Source organism: Lissotriton vulgaris, chromosome 8 (genome assembly GCF_964263255.1).
Source record: "Lissotriton vulgaris chromosome 8, aLisVul1.2, whole genome shotgun sequence".
Classification (NCBI taxonomy): domain Eukaryota; kingdom Metazoa; phylum Chordata; class Amphibia; order Caudata; family Salamandridae; genus Lissotriton; species Lissotriton vulgaris.
In genome coordinates, this window is record NC_141696.1 from 1486095632 (window position 1) to 1486118912 (window position 23281).

At 45.1% G+C, this 23281-nt stretch overlaps 1 protein-coding gene across 1 annotated transcript in view; it reads left to right on the top strand.

The window, feature by feature from the left end:
* STYXL2 (serine/threonine/tyrosine interacting like 2) overlaps window positions 1-11932 on the top strand; it is a 137295-nt gene extending 125363 nt beyond the window's left edge. The window contains exon 6 of the mRNA XM_086935543.1: window positions 8230-11932. Within this exon, the coding sequence (XP_086791669.1) occupies window positions 8230-11129 (2900 nt within the window). The 3' untranslated portion in view covers window positions 11130-11932. The remainder of the gene's footprint in view (window positions 1-8229) is intronic.
* Window positions 11933-23281: the final 11349 nt, after the last annotated feature.

Sequence of the window (23281 nt, forward strand, 5' to 3'; positions counted from 1 at the left end):
TGGCCGTCAGCAGCACTTAAGGGGTTATTGATGACGGTGAAACCTGGGGGCACCAACATGTCTAAACAAGGTGGGGAGATCTCATTTAGCCATGTCTCCGTGATGAATGCAATGTCTAAGTCCTGAGAGAGGATGACTTCAGCTAATTCCGTTGCATGCTTGGGGGCTGATCTACAGTTAATGAGCATGCAGTTAGTAGATAGATTATTTTTGCTTGGGTGATTTCCTGATGGGGCCCTCGGTATGGAGGTGAGGGAGGGTGGGGCTCTTGTAGTTTTCACAGGAGGGAAGTCTCTTCCGAAGCCTGTGATCTCTTGAATATTGGAGGTAGTGGAAGTTGGGAGAGGAGAGTCATAAGTGGAGGCTAGGTCCATAGCTTCTTCAGTGGACATTGCTGCTTTAGTTCTGGAAGGTCTTTGTGTTTGGATCTCTGCATCTTTACTAGTGGGACTCTGAGCCCCAGACGCGGGGGCTTTGATTCTTGTGAGAGACTGTAGTGGTATCACAGCGTCGGTTCTAAGGGACCTCAGCAGCCGGTTCACGAGGGCAGGTGAGGTCCCGAATTGGGGTTTTAGGGGTTAGAGTCAGTCGGATAGGAAGCCCTGAGTTGGGAATGTTGAGGCTTTCAAGCCTTGTCTAGGTTAGAAAGGCCACTGAATATAATTTCTAACTGACTATCTAATAGGGACAGACGGTGTGCCATTTTTTCCGGGGCTGGGGGTGTGCAATTTTGGGTAAGGACATCTCGTGGGGTGGGGTGGGGTGGGGTGGGGTGGGGAGCAGGGTCGAATTGGGAGGTCTAATGCTGAGTAGGTCAGCATGGCTGTCTCTGTTAGCTACCCTCGGTAGGGGGTTTAGTTGTGAGCTCTTACTCAGTGATTCTGCTGGAGTGATGAGGGGGTCAATAGACCGAGCCTGACGGATGATGTTGTGCTGTTGAAGTAGATAGGATTGAGGGGGCGGTGGGGCTTGATCTTCTTCAGAAGATTGAAGGGGGTCAGTAGACCGAGCCCGTGGGATGATGGAGTGATGTTGAAGAAGATAAGATTGAGGGGGCTGTGGGGACTGATCTTCCTTGGAAGATTGAAGGTCACGGTTCGTGGGGACAGAGGAGTGGGAGGAGTTTCTGGGGGCGAGGATGGGGGATCTCATCAGGGGTGTGGAAGTAGATATTTTCTTCTCCTGATGGGGCAGGTCAATCGGGAAAGGGGGCTGGGGTGGAGCGGGATGAAGAGAGTGAAGATGGGAGGAGCGAAGAGTAGGGAAGAGGGAATCAAAGGCCTCTAAGTTCTCATTGTTGGCCTGAATCAAAACTGTGCCATTTGAGTAAATGGTCACTGATGTGCTCGCTTTTCTAGTTGCCTGGTTGGGGAGAGAGGTCGTCAGTTTACAGCTATGTGAGGTGGTCGTCGTTTTAGATATGTGAGGTTGCATTCTTAATGTAGTGTTCCAGCTCTCAGGTCTATCTGTGTGGAAGATGAGATGCATCTTTACCTGCCCTTTGGAGGAGCAGTGGTACGTGTCTACAAATAGCATTTCTGGGTGTTGTCTGATTAGATTATGTTTGAGGTTTCTTCCTGGTTTTGGAGAGAGGTTAGGGAAGAAGCTAATAGCGAAGGCATTCGCGCCGTGCGGTTAATGTGGATCGACATGGGTGGTGCGGCGGAAAATGGGGTGCCTGGTGACATTATTGCGTATTATGTAGGAGGGACGGGACGACCTGTTGATAGGGATCCTAAAAACGGTGCTCTTTCAAGAAGCATGGGGCGTGATGTAAGTTGGTTGCCTGTCTTGTAATATCTGGTGTTTACCCTGAGCAAGCGCTTAGACACCCCGGGTGATAACGCGCTATACAAATTGAAATAAATAAATAGGGAGGCGGGACTCCCTTGGTCTGGTAGTATCGACTGTGGGAAAGTGCCCACGACGAATGTTTGGTGGGCACTTAAGGGTCCACCCTACTATAGGAGCCATGAGTGAGGGGCACAGAGTAGACGATGGTATAAGAGTGGTTACTGCAGGGGGAGAACGCCTCATGAAGCAGGTAGTGGGGGGGCACAGAGTAGACTAAGGTATAAGAGTGGTTGCTGCAGGTGGGTGAAAGCGACATGGAGCAGGTCTGGTACCTTAGAGTGGGCCAGGAGTCGCTAGCGTCGTTGGAGCAGGCGGAGGGTAGTCCTTATTGGTCGCCATCGGAGGGTCCGGCAATCTCTAGGCTTTGGGAGGCTGGCCTGAGGATGAGAACAAGATAGGATGATTTGGGCAGGGCATCAAGCTAGTTGATCTATTTCAGCACCTTCGAGACAACTCCTTCTGCTACAGGCACAGACAAAGAGGAGTTTTGTACACATTACCATCAGAATGATCCTGACTCTTTGCCTCTTCACAGCGTAGTTAAAAGGGTGATTTCTCATGAATAGAAGGATATAAACAAACTACTCTTCCCTAGGTTCCTTGCTAAATGCTATCCGTGTAGGGATTTTCAGAGACCTATTCACCTGCTGTGAAAGTGGACAATTTGGCTGCTGGGTTATCCTCTCAAGGCATGGTGCTTTCAGAAGATGCTCTTCTGGCTGACCAAACAGATACAAAGGTTGAAGGGGCTAGCAAAAGAGCACACTCTGAATCAAACATTTCAGTCCGAGCAAAGGACTATGCGACATATACAGTTCAGACGTGTCTCTAGGACTTCCAAGCATTGGCTAACTTGATGGATAAAGTGTCTGACACATCTTCCTTATTGGGCATGGAGGAAACTCAGGTAAATTTGTTGCCGGACATTACATTTGATAACTTATGTGCCTCAGCTGCGGCTTCTGGGGCAGAGATTGCTGCTCGAGATCTCATTTGGCTTTGCTCATGGAAAGTTGATTAGGCTCAGAAGTCAGTGTTAATGAAATTGCCTTTTTTGGACTCAAAGATTTTCAGACCATAATTACAAGAGATGGCCAAATTGTCTGTGGAAAATAAGAAGTTGCAAGAAATGCATCCATTTTCTAAGAGGATTTGGTTACTGAAGGAAATTTGCATGTGGTCCTTCAAAGGGTAATTCCCAGCCATTTCGTGGAAGGAGTTGTGGCTGGGGTGCTCCTTGAGGCCACAAGTCCTGGTTCCATCCTCAGTCCTCCACTGCACCTTCCCTTTCATAGGCATGACTGTTCCTGTCTTCCAGTTGGGGGACGTCTACTCTTACCAACATCTCTGGGCTCAAACAATGTCAGATGCTTGGGTCAAACAGTATCAGGGGTTTATTGCATAGACTTTTCCACACTTCAAAGTGATTCATTTAGTCCAACTTCATTTCCAAGAGATCCAGCACTATGGGCCCGATTCACAGAACAAACTTAAGACTCAATCCTAAACTTACTAATTTTTTGGTATTCACAGAATGCACTTACTACTTTTGGCATTCACAGAATGAATGTACTACTTTTGGTATTCACAGAAGTTAGAATTTTGTCTTAAGTTTATCTTAAGACAAACTTAAGACAAACTTAAGACAGACTTAAGGTAAAATCCTAACTTAAGTCTGTCTTAAGTCTGTCTTAAGTTTGTCTTAAGTTTGTCTTAAGATAAACTTAAGACAAAATTCTATCTTCTGTGAATACCAAAAGTAAGTTCATTCTGTGAATCGGGCCCAATGTTTGACCCTCCACGAAGGAATCCAAGTACTTCTTGACAAACAGCAATAAATCCAGTTCCTCAAAAGGAGAGACAGAGGGGGTTTTACGCCATCCTGTGTCAAATTTAAAAATAATCACAAAAGTTCAGCCCAGTTTTGGACCTCAAAGGAGTGAATCGGCATATTCTTCATGTCCATTTCAAGATGGTCACAGTCCAGAGCATCCTTCCAGTGATCAAACAGGGGGACTTCTTAGCATCTCTTGACATGCTGGATGCTTATCTTCATGCATCTATTCACAAGGAATCGCAGAGGTATATTTGATTCGCGTTGAGAGAAAACCATTTTCAATTCCAGGTCCTTCCATTCACTCTCTCCGCAGCGCCAAGAGTTTTTACCAAGCTCTTAGCTCCTTTGGTGGATATCTTGCAATTTGAGGACATTCAAGTATACCCAAGGGGACTGGCTAATTGCAGCTTTTTCTTTTCTTAAGGCAAACAAACGCCTCCAGGGGCTCTGCAATCTTTTCCAGTCATACAAACTGTTTCTAAATCTCAAGAAATCCAGCCTTGTGCCAGTTCAGTCTCTGCAATTCATCTGGGTCCTCTTTAGCACAGATGTGGGAGCAGATTTTCTTCCAGAGGACAGGAGGTCCAAGTTGCTGGCTCACTTTTTCGGTCTTCTCTCCCTCTCTCAAGCTTTGGTGTGACTGGTTTAGGGATCAAGGGGACACAGTCTCAACAATGGCCATCCTTCCTTGTGGTCATTTACATCTGTATCCTTTGGTACACCACATTCTGGAGTCCTTGATCCCAGTAACTCAGGATATAATCCAGGATCTCCAATGGTGGTTACTTCCAGTCAGTCTAACCAATGGTCGCTCTCTGCACCCTCCTACAGTCACGATATTTACCAAAGATGACAGCAGTGTTGGGTAGGTAAGCAGACACTGCTGATTTCTAGGGACCTAACCATTAAAAAAGTAAAGACAATAAACTGCAGACTCTATATGAAGTGACAATACATGTTTCCTGTAGCTCAAGACAGCGTTGTTGGCTTTCTGTTGTTTGTTTGGAAAAACCTACTTGAGCACTCAATGGAAGAGATGCTCCTGTAGAACACAACGGTTATGCACACACCTAAATACATGACTTCCATTGAAGTAGTAATGGCCAGAGCCAAGTTATTTTGGAAGTAGTCCAAGGCTTCTCAGTTTTTCAGGACAAGGACCACTTTTTGCTACATGACATGAACAATGGAGCACGTCCTTATCCTTAATGTCACAGTCCATCAGAAGAAACATCAAGGGTAAGACCAGGAAAGGCACAGACCATATGAAAGGGCAAGATGTCCGATTGACGTAGGTGATTTCCAAAACTCCATCATATGGGACTACCAGGTAGGTAAAAAGACCTTCCGGCCACTAGCATCATTAAATCCAGGTCATCATTGATGCTAGGAGGCTGTTTGTGACCGGGAACTGCCATGCTTTCAGTTTTCAACACTACAGATGCCAGGGTATCCAAAAAGCTATTGGAAGGATTGGATAGACTCCTCAAGAGGGTATTATTGGCCATACCCTCTTGAAGAGGATGCAGAGCAACCAACCTACTTTTTACAATACCTCTCCATGCACATATTGAAGCTACTGGCAGCATTTCTGAGCAACTACTCTTTTTGTCTCCAGAGAGACAAGATGTTTCTTCAGGTTGCTGTAGGTGAGCAACATTACAATAGCGGATGCTGTCCTTTAGCCTCAACACACTCTTAAGAGTATTTGCAACTATGCATCCTAGGAGTGGCCTAGCTCCCATGTAGAATATCAATTGATACATCTTTCTGGACAATTTCAAGGCAAAGACGGCCTTTAGAAAGATGGCTGCATTTGATCGGCCCAGTCCATCACAATTATCTTAGATCTCAGATTCCTGGTAAGTGTCCCAAAGTTTTCCTGATTCCATTAAGATGAATTGGATTCATACAAGCTCTTCTGAATATTGATGTGATGAAAGCCTCACCTGCACCAGAATGTTTTTATCCATCAGAGAGACTATGAATCTCTTCCCTGAACTCAACGCAGCTCCTTGATGACCAGGTGGTTACAGAGACTTCCAGGGCCACGGGCATCCTGCTCGAGGGTAGATCTCCATGCAAAGGAGACACGTGTTTAGTCACCTAACAAATCACTAGCATCGGTTGCTGGACCACCAGTCCAAGCCTACCCCATTAGACCCACTTTTGTTGTACCCAAGCTCCCTACCCTGAAATGTTCTCAAGTTTCAGGTACAAGAGACTCAGCCAGGATTAAACCTGGGGCCGTTATGGATCCAATAGACCCCTCTGCATGAAGTTGTTTGAGTTGAGGGCAGTCTTCTCAGTCTTAAATTCTTTAATTCCAGTAGCTAGGTCCAAGGTGGTTATGGTACATAGCAACAACACTGGGCCCTTTTCTGTATCTCAAAATAAGGCAACACTCCAGTCACTTGCCACAAATCTGTGTGAGAGAGGGTCATTTCCTATGGCATGGTCATGGTATAACTCATCCCAGGTGTGCACAATAAGAGAGCAAACAGCCTGAGCAGATGTCTCCTCTCTCTACTAGTCCTCAATAAAAACTTCAAGATCAGGAGACAGCCTGATATAGATACCATTCCAAAACATCAGAACAAGAATTGCTACAGCTTTGCCGTCTGTGTGGGTAGCATGTCTAGACCCCTGGGGATGGTCTTGTGTTGGGCCGGTTGTGAAGAATGCTGTATTGCTTTCCCCCGACTGCTCAGTACAATTGTTTTTTTTTTTTCAAGTGCAGCCCTGGGTATTCAGTCATCTTTGTTAACCCACCATGGGTATTCAGTTATTTTCGTTAACCCAGCATGAGCTTAGCAGGTCTGGTTCATGATTCTGCTACTGTATTCTTAAACATAGACCTTCCAGCTTTCCCTAAGGCCACATCTTCTAACCATATGAGGGGAGGAAGAATGCCTAAATCCTCATGAGTTGACATTCACCTGGGTAAATATGTTTGTGTTAGTATTTATCTAGCACAGACGTAGCTGGGAAGCAGAGTATCCCTGTGCAAGAGTTTAGGGACTGATTCAGCATTGTATACATAAAAAATGTAATAGTGATGAGTGAGGGTGAAGAAATGAGGTTCCTCTGTGGTCAAAGCCAAGAAGCCTGAGGTGCTAGGGGCATACTTTATGTTGGATGAGCTAAGAGCTGTCATTCCTTTTGCAAGGATTCCAATGGTCAATCTCACCACATGAGGTGAGATAGCATTCATATCCCTGGAGGAATGGCGTCAAAGGATTTGTGTCCTTGTTTTTAGTTCGAGCCTATTGGACAGTGCATGCTGTGTCTGTTGCGAGAGCTATTGTGACTGATGAAGTACATAGAGGAGCTTGAGGCTGCTCATTGCTTAACATTGGTTGACTTTCCTTGTCACTCTTGTTTGCCTGCTTCTTATTCATGCCACAGCTTGTTAATTTTTGCATGCCAGAAGTCCACAACCAAATTGCCGTGCTAGAGCAAATGGTTATGATTTTGTTTTTAGCTCTTGGCAAAGGGCAGCATAACACCCCTCTCATCAGCCAGCTCATAAACTCTATAGACGCCTTTTTGCCACTTTTCAGCAACCTGCCAGAGTCACGCATGCAGGTTGACACTGGTAAACCCTACTATGCAGGCATTGGAGCCTTTAGAAATAGGTCCAAAGTGTTTTTCCAACCTCCATTAACCCTAACAAAAGCCATCTGACTAGTTTGTTGAATCGGTTCTCTGTTGTAAGAATCCCAACAGTGTGCACCCAGAATATCGACTTCAGAGTATCGATGGGACACAATATCGAAAAGAAATATACCAACAGGTAAATCTAGATTTTCCATACCTAACTCTGCATATTTGTACCTATGTGGTACATATATCGTCCAGGTACATTGATGTGGAGTTAGGAATAGTAAATCTATACTTCTCTATATGCTTTTACCTTTTGATATTTTGCAGTTCGATATTCTGTCCTCGATATTCTTGTATCATAAGATTCTCTGGGTCGATATTTTGTAGTAGAATCAGAAGGGATTCTCCGGCCTGCACATTAGAGAGCACCCTGACCTTGCAGAGCTCTGGCAGGGTGGCCTGAGCATAGGATTGAGCTAATGGGCTAGAAGTTTGAGGCTCACCTTAAATGCAACTACATCATACTAGGTGTTACAGCTTTGTATATCTGCATCAGCTGTGATATGCGTGGAATGAATGGTGACTTGCATAATTGGACCTGTGTATACCTCATTTGTATTTTTTACATATTTATATCAAAGCAAGTGATATAAGAAGAGAATGATGGGGAAAGGGTCATATTTGCTCACCAGTTCACCAAATTAATCATTGCTGTCGGGGTGGTGTTGATCCAATTATGGTCTTGTGAGAGATCGCTTCGACTCAACCTACACAAAATCTAATTTCTTTTGTTCTAGTCTGTTTATTTATGGAAATACCTTGATGTAAACACATCTAATGTGTGTAACTTGAATTATAGTGTGACAATGGATTCAGAGCACAAAGCTATAGTCTCTACAATGTTCATGACTGTCTTTCTTGTTTTCTTTCAGGCAAAGTCTTAGTGAACAGTGTAATGGGGACCAGCAGATCGGCGGTGATGGTTGCTGCATATTTGATGATCTTCCACCATATGACTATACTGGAGGCCCTTATGACGATCCGGAAGAAGCGTGCCATTTACCCTAATGATGGCTTCTTGAAACAGCTTAGAGAAATAAATGACAACCTACTGGAAGAGCGGGAAGAGTTTGAACAGGAGAGTGGAGACGATGAAACGGCAAGCCAGGGCTCAGTCCTTGAAGCAAAAGCTCATTCCATAATGGTACAGGAGGAGGATGCTGGGAGTGTTATGGGGGCGAAGGCGCATTCCATCACAGTGCAAGAGGAGGAAACTAGTAGCGTTATGGGAAGTGTTATGAGCTCAATTGCAAAATCTAGTGTGGTGTCCAAGCAACCTACTCTTATTGATGAGGAGGAAGAGGAAAAACTGTATGAAGCCTGGAGAGTAAAGCAAGGCCTGCCCCCTCGTGAAGTACCCAAGAAAAGCAATGAAGGTAAAGAAATGGAGCTTCCAGATCAGACCAGTGAGGATGACGATGATATAGGAAAATTGATCTATGAATGGCAGCGTCGAAATGAAAAATACCAATCGGCCGGGTCTGAAGATGAAGATGGAGACTCTCTCCTGGGAGGTAGAAGGTATTCTCCAAGTGAACTTAGTGACATAGAAAGTGTTAGTAGTTTAGACATTCAGATGTTGAAACAGCAATTGGAAGCCAGTGGTATCAACCGAATGAGTAGGCGGCGCGTTGATTCTGAAACCACAGAGGATAGTACCTGGGACATCTGGAATAAAAGGATTCAGGAAATTGAAAAAGAAGCTATAAAGCAGTCTAATGCCAGAGACTCAAGAGAAGAAGGCCCTACCCGGATTGAAAGGAAGCCACGGGATATAGACGAGGAGAGCCTTTTCTCTGAGACCAGTTCTTTTTACAACTTCTGCAAGAAGAACAAAGACAAGCTCACTGCACTGGAAAGGTGGAAGATAAAAAGGATACAGTATGGCTTACATAAGAAAGATTCACAGCCCAGTGAAAACCTTAAGGGGGAAGAAAATGCTGACCAAGGTGAGGCAAAGGAAAAGAATTTGACAGACGCCAATTTGTCAGCCTACCAATCTTGGAAGATCAAGCACCAAAAGAAAGTAGGCACAGAGAACAAGGATGAGATTGTAGAGCTTGCCAAAGGGGATGATTCGGCCTCTGCTAAGAGGAAGCAGAGACGGGAAGAGATCCTTGAGCGCTCCAGGAAGACTTTGGAGGAGAGCCAGTCCCAATGTGGCTGGGAAACTGAAAGTGCAATGAGTGGAAGTATCCCACTCAGTGCGTTTTTGCCATCAGTGCACTCAGGAGTTTGTGCTGAGGATTCAGCATCTGTCTTGAGCATGCAAAGCAACAGATCTCGATTATCACAATCTGTTGGGGCCCCAGGTATTCCTCAAGTCCCTATAACACCTCTACCAAATATTACACCTGGGTCTGGTGATGCAATTTCCATGGCTAGCATTCAGAACTGGATAACCAATGTGGTCAACGAGACTATCGCTCAGAAGCAGAATGAGATTCTAATGATGTCCCGTGCCCCTTCTGTAGTGAGTAACGGCATGAGATCAAGTGATCATGGCCGAAACCCTGATGATGATAAGATGTCTCTCCTGAGCATGCAAAGCAGTTCATCTTTTGCTGGGTCCATGTCACGCCAACGGGATATCAGAAACACTGATACCCAGTCGATGATGTCTTGCGATAGTTCATTGAGTTCCAGCATTAGGGGAAAGATCACTCAGACTAGCAAGCCACTCTACAGCCTGTTTGTGGATGACATAGATCTGAAGGAACTGAACAAGAAAGAGAAGGAGCTAAGAACAGAGCTCAGTGAGAAAATGTCAGAGTATAAAAAAGAGAAAATTGCCACAGACAATAAACGTAGCACTTTGTTCAAAAAGAAAAAAGCCAAAGAAGATGACGATGAAAATGAAGAAGACTCATTCAATACCACAAGTGGAAATTACAGACCTCTTCACTACCAAGATACCAGCCGAGTCGAAGTAAGCTATCCTTCGGCGGGAGGCTTCTCGAGGGGTGTCCGAGACACCAGTAGAGCTGAAACAAGCTATGCTTCTCCAGGAGGCTTCTCAAGGGATGTCCGAGACACAAGCAGAGCTGAAACCAGCTATATGTCTGCCGTAGGATTCTCAAGGGGTCTGCAGTCATCCATAGAAAGCAATGTTGAGAAGTGGCTCAACGACCAGAAAGCTGGAAGTAGGACAATACATCAAGAGTGCTCAGAGAGTAGTACCAACCAGTATGCAAGAAGGGCTACTGCTAGAGATCCAGACTCCGAATCAATTAGTGATAGAATCTTCAGGTCTCAAACAGAACAGAGGAACAGCTCATTAACTTGTCAACAAAGTACGCGTGATAGCTATCGAGCCTCGTCTATATTCTCCTCAGCTTCAAAGGAGGAGGACAAAGAACTCAGCCGTTATGCACAATCAAAATTCAATGCGTCCGCCAGCTCAAAGAATGACAGCCCAGAACCATTCTTCTCCAGGACGACTCCAGAATCGCGCAGTCGACCTGATTCCCCGGAGTCACCATCAAGTTACACTAGAGCACGTCACTTTGAGGCATCAGAAGCTTTGCTCAATGGTGATGCATCAGAACTTGGAGCAAAGAGAAAATTCAATCAGAGCTTTGAAAAGGATGCAGACAAAGCCAAAGAGGGTAGCAGCACAGAGGAAGAAAGAACACCATTGGGTCGATGGTCACAGTACAGCAGACAAAACAACGAGGAAGAGGAAATGGATGACGATGACATCATCGCTGCTTGGAGGAATAAGCAAGAGGAAACTAAGGCAAAGCTTCATAGTCTGCGAAAGAAGGACTAACGGCAGACAGCAGCACAGACACTCTGATAAATCATAAAAGGAGAGCAGGACTTCCTAAGTGACAGTAGTTGTTCCATACTGTTGGCCTACTGCCTTCCGAGCAGCCTCAGACATCCATTTTGTAGCGAACTGGCAAAGGATTACTTCCCCAAAACAAGTTTCCTCTTACCTTTATCTCATGTCATGTCCCTCACTCCTTCTTGTTTTAGCCAATTGTCAACCAACCACAAATCATTCATCAATTTGAGTAACTTAATCGAATTCCACCCCCTGGTGTGCAATGCCCAGACCATTTTAATGCTCAGTTAAATACTGAATTAACTGATTTGACAATGTGCAGAAACACTTTGTGGGCCATGAAATGTCTCATCTGGCTTTGCCCCTGCTGAAGGCATCTAACTGGCTCTACCTGGCATACACCTGGCTCCCCCTGGCTGATCCTCCTTCCATGTTTTGTGACTTCATAGCAAACCAAGTCTTGCCTCAAAGTTATTTCTATTGGTTTCTTAGAATACCTTTATGGAAAGAGATTGTAGAAGCTAATCTGAAGACTTCTTTTGCCGCTTCCACCATGCTCATGCAGGCCAACAAACACTGCCCCTTACTAATGACCATGTTTGGTAACATACACTGTATTTGTCGCACAGCGACTATTCTTTATGCTGTAACATCAACTTGAAATGTGCTGTATACTGTCCAAATCAAGAGCACGGGTGCATTATGCATCGAGGTACTGTCTGTGTTGGATCTGGCACTGGATTTATTTAATTGCTGAAAATTAGAATACATTATTGGACATTTTGTGTCACAATCATTTTCTGCTGCAGAATGGCTACTATGAGGAATGAACGAATGTAATTAATGTATTCAACAGTCTTACAGAGGACTAGGATGTTGTGTTCCAGTCACTTTGGAGTGCTCGAGTTTGTGTTGCAGTGAGTTAGGATGCTATAGGTTATGTAAATGCCTGTTTTCAGTAAGAAGGAGTAATTACTTATGGTTAGTCTCCGAGAGGTTTGGTGCCCTAATCATTTGAGTTGTGGGTAATTAAATGTAAAGCAATTTTTTTTCAAAAATATTCACTAGGTGAAGTTCGAGACCAGCGCACACAAACTTTTTTCTCCAGTGAGCCTTCTTCAATGACTGTCTCTGCCTTTTTCTTCTCTACCTTCTTTAATGGATGCATCATTTTTTTTTGTCCGCTCAGCCTTCTTCGAGGGCTGTGTCAGTCTTTTTGACCCCTCAGCCTTCTTTGAGGGCTGCCTCAGTCTTTTTGCCCGCTCAGCCTTCTTCAAGGGCTGTCCTAGTCTTTTTGTCCGCTCAGCCTTCTTCCAGGGCTGTCCTAGTCTTTTTGTCTGCTCAGCCTTTTTCCAGGGCTGTCCTAGTCTTTTTGTCCGCTCAGCCTTCTTCGAGGGCTGTCTCAGTATTTTTGTCTGCTCATCCTTCTTCGAGGGCTGTCTCAGTCTTTTTGTCTGCTCAGCCTTCTTCGAGGTCTGTCCTAGTCTTTTTGTCTGCTCAGCCTTCTTCGTGGGCTGTTCTAGTCTTTTTGTTCGCTCAGCCTTCTGCGAAGGCTGTCTCAGTCTTTTTGTCCGCTCAGCCTTCTTCGAGGGCTGTCCTAGTCTTTTTGTCTGCTTAGCCTTCTTCAATGACTGCCTCAGTCTTTTTGTCCGCTCAGCCTTCTTCGAGGGCTGTGTCAGTCTTTTTGACCCCTCAGCCTTCTTCGAGGGCTGTCCTAGTCTTTTTGTCTGCTCAGCCTTCTTCGACGGCTGTCCTAGTCTTTTTGTCCGCTCAGCCTTCTGCGAGGGCTGTCTCAGTCTTTTTGTCCGCTCAGCCTTCTTCGAGGGCTGTACTAGTCTTTTTGTCCGCTCAGCCTTCTTTGAGGGCTGTCTCAGTCTTTTTGACCCCTCAGCCTTCTTTGAGGGCTGCCTCAGTCTTTTTGTCCTCTCATCCTTCTTCGAGGGCTGTCTCAGTCTTTTTGTCTGCTCAGCCTTCTTCGAGGTCTGTCCTAGTCTTTTTGTCTGCTCAGCCTTCTTCGTGGGCTGTTCTAGTCTTTTTGTTCGCTCAGCCTTCTGCGAAGGCTGTCTCAGTCTTTTTGTCCGCTCAGCCTTCTTCGAGGGCTGTCCTAGTCTTTTTGTCTGCTCAGCCTTCTTCGACGGCTGTCCAAGTCTTTTTGTCCGCTCAGCCTTCTGCGAGGGCTGTCTCAGTCTTTTTGTCCGCTCAGCCTTCTTCGAGGGCTGTACTAGTCTTTTTGTCCGCTCAGCCTTCTTTGAGGGCTGTCTCAGTCTTTTTGACCCCTCAGCCTTCTTTGAGGGCTGCCTCAGTCTTTTTGCCCGCTCAGCCTTCTTCAAGGGCTGTCCTAGTCTTTTTGTCCGCTCAGCCTTCTTCCAGGGCTGTCCTAGTCTTTTTGTCTGCTCAGCCTTCTTCCAGGGCTGTCCTAGTCTTTTTGTCCGCTCAGCCTTCTTCGAGGGCTGTCTCAGTCTTTTTGTCCTCTCATCCTTCTTCGAGGGCTGTCTCAGTATTTTTGTCTGCTCATCCTTCTTCGAGGGCTGTCTCAGTCTTTTTGTCTGCTCAGCCTTCTTCGAGGTCTGTCCTAGTCTTTTTGTCTGCTCAGCCTTCTTCGTGGGCTGTTCTAGTCTTTTTGTTCGCTCAGGCTTCTGCGAAGGCTGTCTCAGTCTTTTTGTCTGCTCAGCCTTCTTCGAGGGCTGTCCTAGTCTTTTTGTCTGCTTAGCCTTCTTCAATGACTGCCTCAGTCTTTTTGTCCGCTCAGCCTTCTTCGAGGGCTGTGTCAGTCTTTTTGACCCCTCAGCCTTCTTCGAGGGCTGTCCTAGTCTTTTTGTCTGCTCAGCCTTCTTCGACGGCTGTCCCAGTCTTTTTGTCCGCTCAGCCTTCTGCGAGGGCTGTCTCAGTCTTTTTGTCCGCTCATCCTTCTTCGAGGGCTGTCTCAGTCTTTTTGGCTGCTCAGCCTTCTTCAAGGTCTGTCCTAGTCTTTTTGTCTGGCGGCATCCTTCTTCGAGGGCTGTCCTAGTCTTTTTGTCCGCTCAGCCTTCTTCGAGGGCTGTTTCAGTCTTTTGTCCGCTCATCCTTCTTCGAGGGCTGTCTCAGTCTTTTTGTCTTCTCAGCCTTCTTCGAGGTCTGTCCTAGTCTTTTTGTCTGCTCAGCCTTCTTCGAGGTCTGTCCTAGTCTTTTTGTCAGCTCAGCCTTCTTTGAAGGCTGTCTCAATCTTTTTGCCTGCTCAGCCTTCTACGAGGGCTGTTTCAGTCTTTTTGTGCGCTAAGCCTTCTTCGAGAGCTGTCTCAGTCTTTTTGTCCGCTCAGCCTTCTTCAGTGACTGCCTCAGTCTATTTGATTCCTCAGCCTTCTTCGATGGCTGCCTTAGTCCTTTTGTCCGATAAGTTTTTTCGATGGTTGCCTCAGTCTTTTTGTCCAATAATCTTTCTTTTATGACTGCTTGTCTTTTTGTCCACTCAGCCTTCTTCAATAGCTGCTGCAATATTTTTCTAGCTTACCCTTTTCGATGGTTGACTCAGTCTTTTTGTTCAATAATCTTTCTTCGATGGCTGCCTCAGTAGTTTTGTTCCCTCAGCCTTCTTTGATGGCTGCTTCAGTATGTTTGTCCATTTAGTCTTCTTCGATGGCTGCCTCAGTATTTTTTGCCCCTCAGACATCTTCGATGGCTGCTTCAGTATTTTTTTCCAGTCAGCTTTCTTTAATGCTTGCCTCAGTCTTTTTGTTCAATAATCTTTCTTCAGTGGCTGTCTCTGTCTTTTTGTCCGCTCAGCCGTCTTCAATGGCTGTCTCAGTCATTTTGTCCGCTCAGCCTACTTCGAGGCTGTCTCTGTCTTTTTGTCCGCTCAGCCTTCTTCAATGGCTGTCTCAGTCTTTTTGTCCGCTCAGCCTTCTTCGAGGGCTGTCTTAGTCTTTTTGTCCGCTCAGCCTTCTTCGATGGCTGTCTGTCTTTTTGTCCGCTCAGCCGTCTTCAATGGCTGCCCCAGTCTTTTTGTCCGCTCAGCCTTCTTCAATGGCTGTCTCGGTCTTTTTGTCCGCTCAGCCTTCTTCGAGGGCTGTGTCAGTCTTTTTGACCCCTCAGCCTTCTTCGAGGGCTGTCTCTGTCTTTTTGTCAACTCAGCCTTCTTCAATGGCTGTCTCTGTCTTTTTGTCCACTCAGTCTTCTTCGATGGCTGCTTCAATATTTTTGTCCACTCAGCCTTCTTCAGTGGCTGACACAGTCTTTTTGTCCAATAATCCTTCTTTGAGGTCTGCCTCAGTCTTTTTGTAGCATAACATAACGTGTATTTGTAAAGAGCACTATCACCCAGAAGGGTATGCTGGCACTGAATAACAGTTGTTTATTGTTACCCAACTCAATGGTACTCATTTTATCGACCTCAAAAGGATGAAGGCTGAATAGACCTGCTGGGATTCAACCTGAGACCCTGAGGTCAAACACAGGCCCCTGCAGTGGACGCGTTAGTCTACTAAGCCACCAGACCCAGCATAAGAAATATTCTCATTTTGTCTGCTGAGCCTTCTTCGATAGATGATACAGTCTTTTTGTCTCATTAGCCTTCTTTGAGCACTGCCTCAGTTTTGATTTTGCTGTATGTTGCCTTGCCACTACAATCAAATTATAGCGGAGCTGAAGCATCTAGGTTGCTTTCCATATCCATTTTTAATTTGTATGGGTATTCTTTTATTACCCTGACTCCTATGGTAGTCAGTATGCTGTTGATGATGCTATATACTGCACGTAATGATACCAAAATTCAATCAGCCACCTTTCATTCATCAATTCAAATAAATCAATTATTATATAATTAGCCGGTTGTCACATTTTACAATGTGCAGAAATATTGAAAGATCCAGTAATGTGGAATTTATCATGGCCCGGAAAGAGGCACCCACCTGGCTCACCTCCTGGTCGATACGTCTCCTGTTGTCATGCCTCCTCTTTTTGCGGATATTGTGGGGCCATGTTTTTTTCAGACAGCCTGGCCTTTTTCTTCTATAGAGTTTATGCCTAGTGCAGGGAGCTTTGAGTAAGATTCTGAGCTCTAAAGGAAGAGAGTGTAGAGTGGGTTTTGTGTGCTCACTCTTGCAAACTCAAAGTCAGCCTGGCTGCTGAATTTTGCATCATTACAGTCTCTCTTGGCTTTTTTAAATTGGTGTCTGTGTCCCCAACATTGCTGAGGGTAAGACGCTGCATTACGTGTGAGCTTCGCAGATGTCTGTAGCCCGTATTGTAAGTATAGGTAAGGTAATTGTGTACATATGTGTTTATACATTCATATACATGTATATATAACACAATGCAATTATTTTATTTATTGGTTGCCAGTGGCTTCAAAACCTCTATTTCACAGTTATGAGGCCAACACTATTAAACATTTCCTGTATTTCCAGACCATGCATTGCTACTAGCAAATGCAGCTTTCCTAAACAAAGACAGACTGAAATCAAACACAACAATTGCTTCTGCATTTTACTTGGCCCTGTTAGAGCCACATTAAACATACCTTGCATTCCTCACATTTCTGAAACAAGTTCGAGACTTTCACTCATTCACTGATTAAAGAGCAGAGATGATGTACTATCAGGCCAGCGGCCACGCAATTAGCAAAGACACTTCACTATTTACCCAGCAGCTACTAGATAGCAGAGATCATGGACTATTTGTCCGGTGGGGTTCAAACGGCAAAGATGTTCATTATGTATGCGACCACTGACTAGATAGAAGAGATTCTGTAATATTAGGGCTGCAGGCTGAGACCTCTTTTGGTGAATTGTTGCGCTATACAAAAGCCTTTGACATTGACATTGACATTGACAGGCTAGATAGCAGAGATCATGTACTATTTGTCTTGCGACTGTGCAAACAACAAAGAGACTTCACTATTTATCTGGCTGCTGACTAAAACTGTAGAGAACATGGAGCATTTCACCAGCGACCATGCAAACAGCTAAGAAACTTCACTACTTACCTGGCATCCAACTAAATGGCACACTATTTGACTGGCAACTGGGAAAACAGCAAAGAAACTTCATTATTTACCCAACTGATGACTATATAGCAGAGATTATGCACTATTTGGCCAGCAGTAGTGCAATCAGCAAAGAAAATTCATTATTTTCCCGTCCGCCGACTAAATGGCAGAGACCATGTACTATACGCCCGACGGCCATGCAACTAGCAAAGAAGCTTCACTATTTACACAGACACCGACAAAACAAAAGAGATTAGGTACCATTTGATAGAGAAATCATTTATGCTGTTGCCGATTAAATAGCAGACACTCTAAATTATTAAGCCTGCTGCAGGATAACGACTGAAGTTTCACTGTAGATTAGGTGCCCTTGGTTACTAAGGTGGAAGTAAGTGGGGGGGGGGTGTTGTGGAAGTGTTAGGGGACTGCCACAAAGATGCTTGGCGTACATTACTGGCAGCCTTGGGCTCTTTGTTCCTGTTTGAATGTCTGCTCTCCCTATGCAGGCCTCTTTCTTCCTCTACTCCCACCAGCCTCTTGCCCTCCCTGTACATCTTTGTAACTTCTCAATCTCTCTCTGACAGTCGTTTGTTTCTGTTTAACCTGCACTCCTATACTGTCGGTGGCCTATGATTTCCTCAGCATTTGTTCACTGGAATGCTTCAGCAGTTTTGGACTCCTTCAGGCTCCTTATCATCCTTGGGTGTCCCTGGCAGTCTCTGCATATGAGGCCCTTTTCACAAGCAGAGGCCACCTCTGATCCCCTTCTGTTTTGTGATTTTTACAGATTGTACCTGCTCCCCTACCTCATAGATGGACTGGACTCTCAGTCTTTGTGGTGAGAGCGGGTGGGTGACGTGGTATATGACTATCACTGCAGGCCAATTGACTATCACTGCAGACCGATTGACTATCACTGCAAGCCAATTGACTATCACTGCAGACCGATTGACTATCACTGCAAGCCAATTGACTATCACTGCAGACCGATTGACTATCACTGCAAGCCAATTGACTATCACTGCAGGCCGATTGACTATCACTGCAGGCCGATTGACTATCACTGCAGGCCGATTGACTATCACTGCAGGCCAATTGACTATCACTGCAGGCCGATTGACTATCAATGCAGACCGATTGACTATCACTGCAAGCCAATTGACTATCACTGCAAGCCAATTGACTATCACTGCAGGCCAATTGACTATCACTGCAGCCCAATTGACTATCACTGCAGGCCGATTGACTATCACTGCAGGCCAATTGACTATCACTGCAGGCCAATTGACTATCAATGCAGACCAATTGACTATCACTGCAGACCAATTGACTATCACTGCAGGCCACTTGACTATCACTGCAGCCCAATTGACTATCACTGCAGGCCAATTGACTATCACTGCAGACCGATTGACTATCACTGCAGGCCACTTGACTATCACTGCAGCCCAATTGACTATCACTGCAGACCAATTGACTATCACTGCAAGCCAATTGACTATCACTGCAGACCGATTGACTATCACTGCAGGCCAATTGACTATCACTGCAGCCCAATTGACTATCACTGCAGGCCGATTGACTATCACTGCAGGCCAATTGACTATCACTGCAGGCCAATTGACTATCACTGCAGGCCAATTGACTATCACTGCAGGCCAATTGACCATCAATGCAGGCCAATTGACTATCACTGCAGCCCAATTGACTATCACTGCAGGCCACTTGACTATCACTGCAGGCCCATTGACTATCACTGCAGGCCAATTGACTATCAATGCAGACCAATTGACTATCACTGCAGACCAATTGACTATCACTGCAGGCCAATTGACTATCACTGCAGGCCAATTGACTATGACTATCAATGCAGACCAATTGACTATCACTGCAGACCAATTGACTACCACTGCAGGCCAATTGACTATCACTGCAGACCAATTGACTATCACTGCAAGCCAATTGACTATCACTGCAGCCCAATTGACTATCACTGCAGGCCAATTGACTATCACTGCAGGCCACTTGACTATCACTGCAGGCCAATTGACTATCAATGCAGGCCAATTGACTATCACTGCAGCCCAATTGACTACCACTGCAGGCCAATTGACTATCACTGCAGACCAATTGACTATCACTGCAAGCAAATTGACTATCACTGCAGCCCAATTGACTATCACTGCAGGCCAATTGACTATCACTGCAGGCCACTTGACTATCACTGCAGGCCAATTGACTATCAATGCAGGCCAATTGACTATCACTGCAGCCCAATTGACTATCACTGCAGGCCAATTGACTATCACTGCAGGCCCATTGACAATCACTGCAGGCCAATTGACTATCACTGCAGCCCAATTGACTATCACTGCAGGCCACTTGACTATCACTGCAGGCCCATTGACTATCACTGCAGGCCAATTGACTATCAATGCAGACCAATTGACTATCACTGCATGCCAATTGACTATCACTGCAGGCCAATTGACTATCACTGCAGGCCAATTGACTATCACTGCAGGCCACTTGACTATCACTGCAGGCCAATTGACTATCAATGCAGGCCAATTGACTATCACTGCAGCCCAATTGACTACCACTGCAGGCCAATTGACTATCACTGCAGACCAATTGACTATCACTGCAAGCCAATTGACTATCACTGCAGCCCAATTGACTATCACTGCAGGCCACTTGACTATCACTGCAGGCCCATTGACTATCACTGCAGGCCAATTGACTATCAATGCAGACCAATTGACTATCACTGCAGACCAATTGACTATCACTGCAGGCCAATTGACTATCACTGCAGGCCAATTGACTATGACTATCAATGCAGACCAATTGACTATCACTGCAGACCAATTGACTACCACTGCAGCCCAATTGACTATCACTGCAGACCAATTGACTATCACTGCAAGCCAATTGACTATCACTGCAGCCCAATTGACTATCACTGCAGGCCAATTGACTATCACTGCAGGCCACTTGACTATCACTGCAGGCCAATTGACTATCAATGCAGGCCAATTGACTATCACTGCAGCCCAATTGACTACCACTGCAGGCCAATTGACTATCACTGCAGGCCACTTGACTATCACTGCAGGCCAATTGACTATCAATGCAGGCCAATTGACTATCACTGCAGCCCAATTGACTATCACTGCAGGCCAATTGACTATCACTGCAGGCCCATTGACAATCACTGCAGGCCAATTGACTATCACTGCAGCCCAATTGACTATCACTGCAGGCCACTTGACTATCACTGCAGGCCCATTGACTATCACTGCAGGCCAATTGACTATCAATGCAGACCAATTGACTATCACTGCAGGCCAATTGACTATCACTGCAGGCCAATTGACTATCACTGCAGGCCAATTGACTATCACTGACTATCACTGCAGGCCAATTGACTATCACTGCAGCCCAATTGACTACCACTGCAGGCCAATTGACTATCACTGCAGACCAATTGACTATCACTGCAAGCCAATTGACTATCACTGCAGCCCAATTGACTATCACTGCAGGCCAATTGACTATCACTGCAGGCCACTTGACTATCACTGCAGGCCAATTGACTATCAATGCAGGCCAATTGACTATCACTGCAGCCCAATTGACTACCACTGCAGGCCAATTGACTATCACTGCAGACCAATTGACTATCACTGCAAGCCAATTGACTATCACTGCAGCCCAATTGACTATCACTGCAGGCCAATTGACTATCACTGCAGGCCACTTGACTATCACTGCAGGCCAATTGACTATCAATGCAGGCCAATTGACTATCACTGCAGCCCAATTGACTATCACTGCAGGCCAATTGACTATCACTGCAGGCCCATTGACAATCACTGCAGGCCAATTGACTATCAATGCAGACCAATTGACTATCACTGCAGCCCAATTGACTATCACTGCAGGCCAATTGACTATCACTGCAGGCCAATTGACTATCACTGCAGCCCAATTGACTATCACTGCAGGCCAATTGATGTCCAAAAAAGCTGATTCAACCTTTTATTCTTCCCAAATTGTTCAGTTGAGCTTAATAGTAGAACCAGTTATGTAAAAAAAAAAGTAGCAGCTATTTAGCTAGCCACAGGGTAAATAGTGAATTTTCTCTGCGATTTACTGGCTGCTGGCTGAATAGTTGAAATTATTTACAGTTTGGCTGGCTGCCTGCAAATAGCAGGGAAGTGTTGATATTTACCCAGACGTTCGCTAAATAATAGAGATGATGTACTATTCTGGCCACCAGCAAATCAAATAACAAGGAAAATTCACAATGTAACTTGTCACTGGCTAATTAGCAGAGGTTAAGTACTATTGGACCAGTAGTTAAGCAAACAGCAAAGAAACTTCACTCAATACCCGGCTGCTGCCAAAACAGAAGACATTATTCACAGCTTGGCCAGCAGTTATGTGAATACTAAATAAATTATAAACAACAAAGGAGTGACTGTGATACAAAGGAATAAATGTGATAGTTAAAAGGTTTGTAAGAAATAAACTCTGCTGTGCGTCGCACGCGTGATCAATGCTCACACGCGTGCAGTGCACACAGCGGGGTAGTCTCAAAGTCCCCGGTTAAGCCCAAGAGACTATCATCAACTGGAGGAAAGTCTAGGGGCTTGCTGGTCACCCAATCATGGGTGGAGGGAGAGAACCCTACTTCTTTGAAGGACCCTCACTCACCACTAGTTGGTGACATGCTTCATCATCGGGTCCCCGCTGGGGTGACCGAATGTCTCCCCAGCGTGCTACGACGCCTGGTTACAGCGGAGCAGGATGTGGTGAGTGCAACAGTGCCCAAATTAAGAGGTGACTAACTGTGATTGTGCAAATGTGTCAAAAAATTAATTAAAAAATGCATGGGTTGTGCCTTTAGAAATTTTTTTAATAATGGCCAGCCCGCATCGATTAAAAACAGAGTGAGCGGACTCCCCAGGTTCTTAATTAAGGAACCGGAATCCTAAGTCAGAGGCATAAATTGGTCGACATGTTTCAGCTGTTGTAGGCGTATCGCTCAGCTTTCTTCAGGACCTATATCAAAAAGTCCTCCGGTGGTATGCGCGCGCTAAGGCGCACCCTCCCGAGAGGCTCTAAGTGTAAAAAATATATACAGTGTAATAAAACGGAAATTGTCCGTCAACACCTCACTACACACTTGGTAGGGATGTATGAAAAGACTTCAAAAGGGACATGATTACGCCCCTACGGAAACGACAGCGTGGGATGTCTTCATGCGGCGTTTCTTTTAGCGCACACGGCTCCCCTCCGTGTACCTACACGATCAGCGGCTGTCTCCCGGAAGTAAATGTAATTATTTTCCTGGCTGCTGGTTTAATATAAGATAATATATACTATTTTGGCCGTAACCTGGCAAATATAAAAAAAAGTCATTATTTACCTGGCTGCTGGCTAAGTAGCAGAAATGATGTACTATTTTACTTGTGGCCTTGCAAATAGAAAAGAAACGTCATTATTCACATGGTGGCTCACTAAATAGCATATAGTATGAACAACCTGGCCAGTAGCCGAGCACATAGCAGAGGAACTTCAGAATTTTACTGAATGGGGCTAAACAGCTTAAATGTTGTGTTATTATGCCTTATGCAGATTTCAAAAGGTACTTGCCATGAGGTAGAACTGCAAACAAGGAGTGAATACAATTGCCATCCATCTCTTTTTGAAAGTTAGAGTCCTAATGTATTATTGTTTAATTTGCAAAATGTGGTCACCAATTGCACACATACTGTTTGTCGAATGGAATAGTATTTTACAAACCGATCTATGCGCTAATAAGTTGCTTCACAAAATACATAATTGCAGGGGGTTCCAGAAAGATCTGAAAGATCTGGCCCTTCATGGGGCTATCTTGCCAGGCACTGCTGTTATAGCAGTTCTTGTCCATGCAGGAAATGTTTGACAGATAATATCATCAGACATGATAGCAGGATGTTTCAAAATTTATTTGTTTTACAAAAACAAATTCCTAAAATAAAAATGAATTGCTCTCACACATTGGGAGTTTTCTCCTAAGGTGTTAGGGTCATTACTTTTTTTCTTGTCACCTTGCCGACACATTTTACCCAAATAGTTTGGAAGGTGTAAAGTTTGTCCTCCAAAGACCCCTACTCTGTCA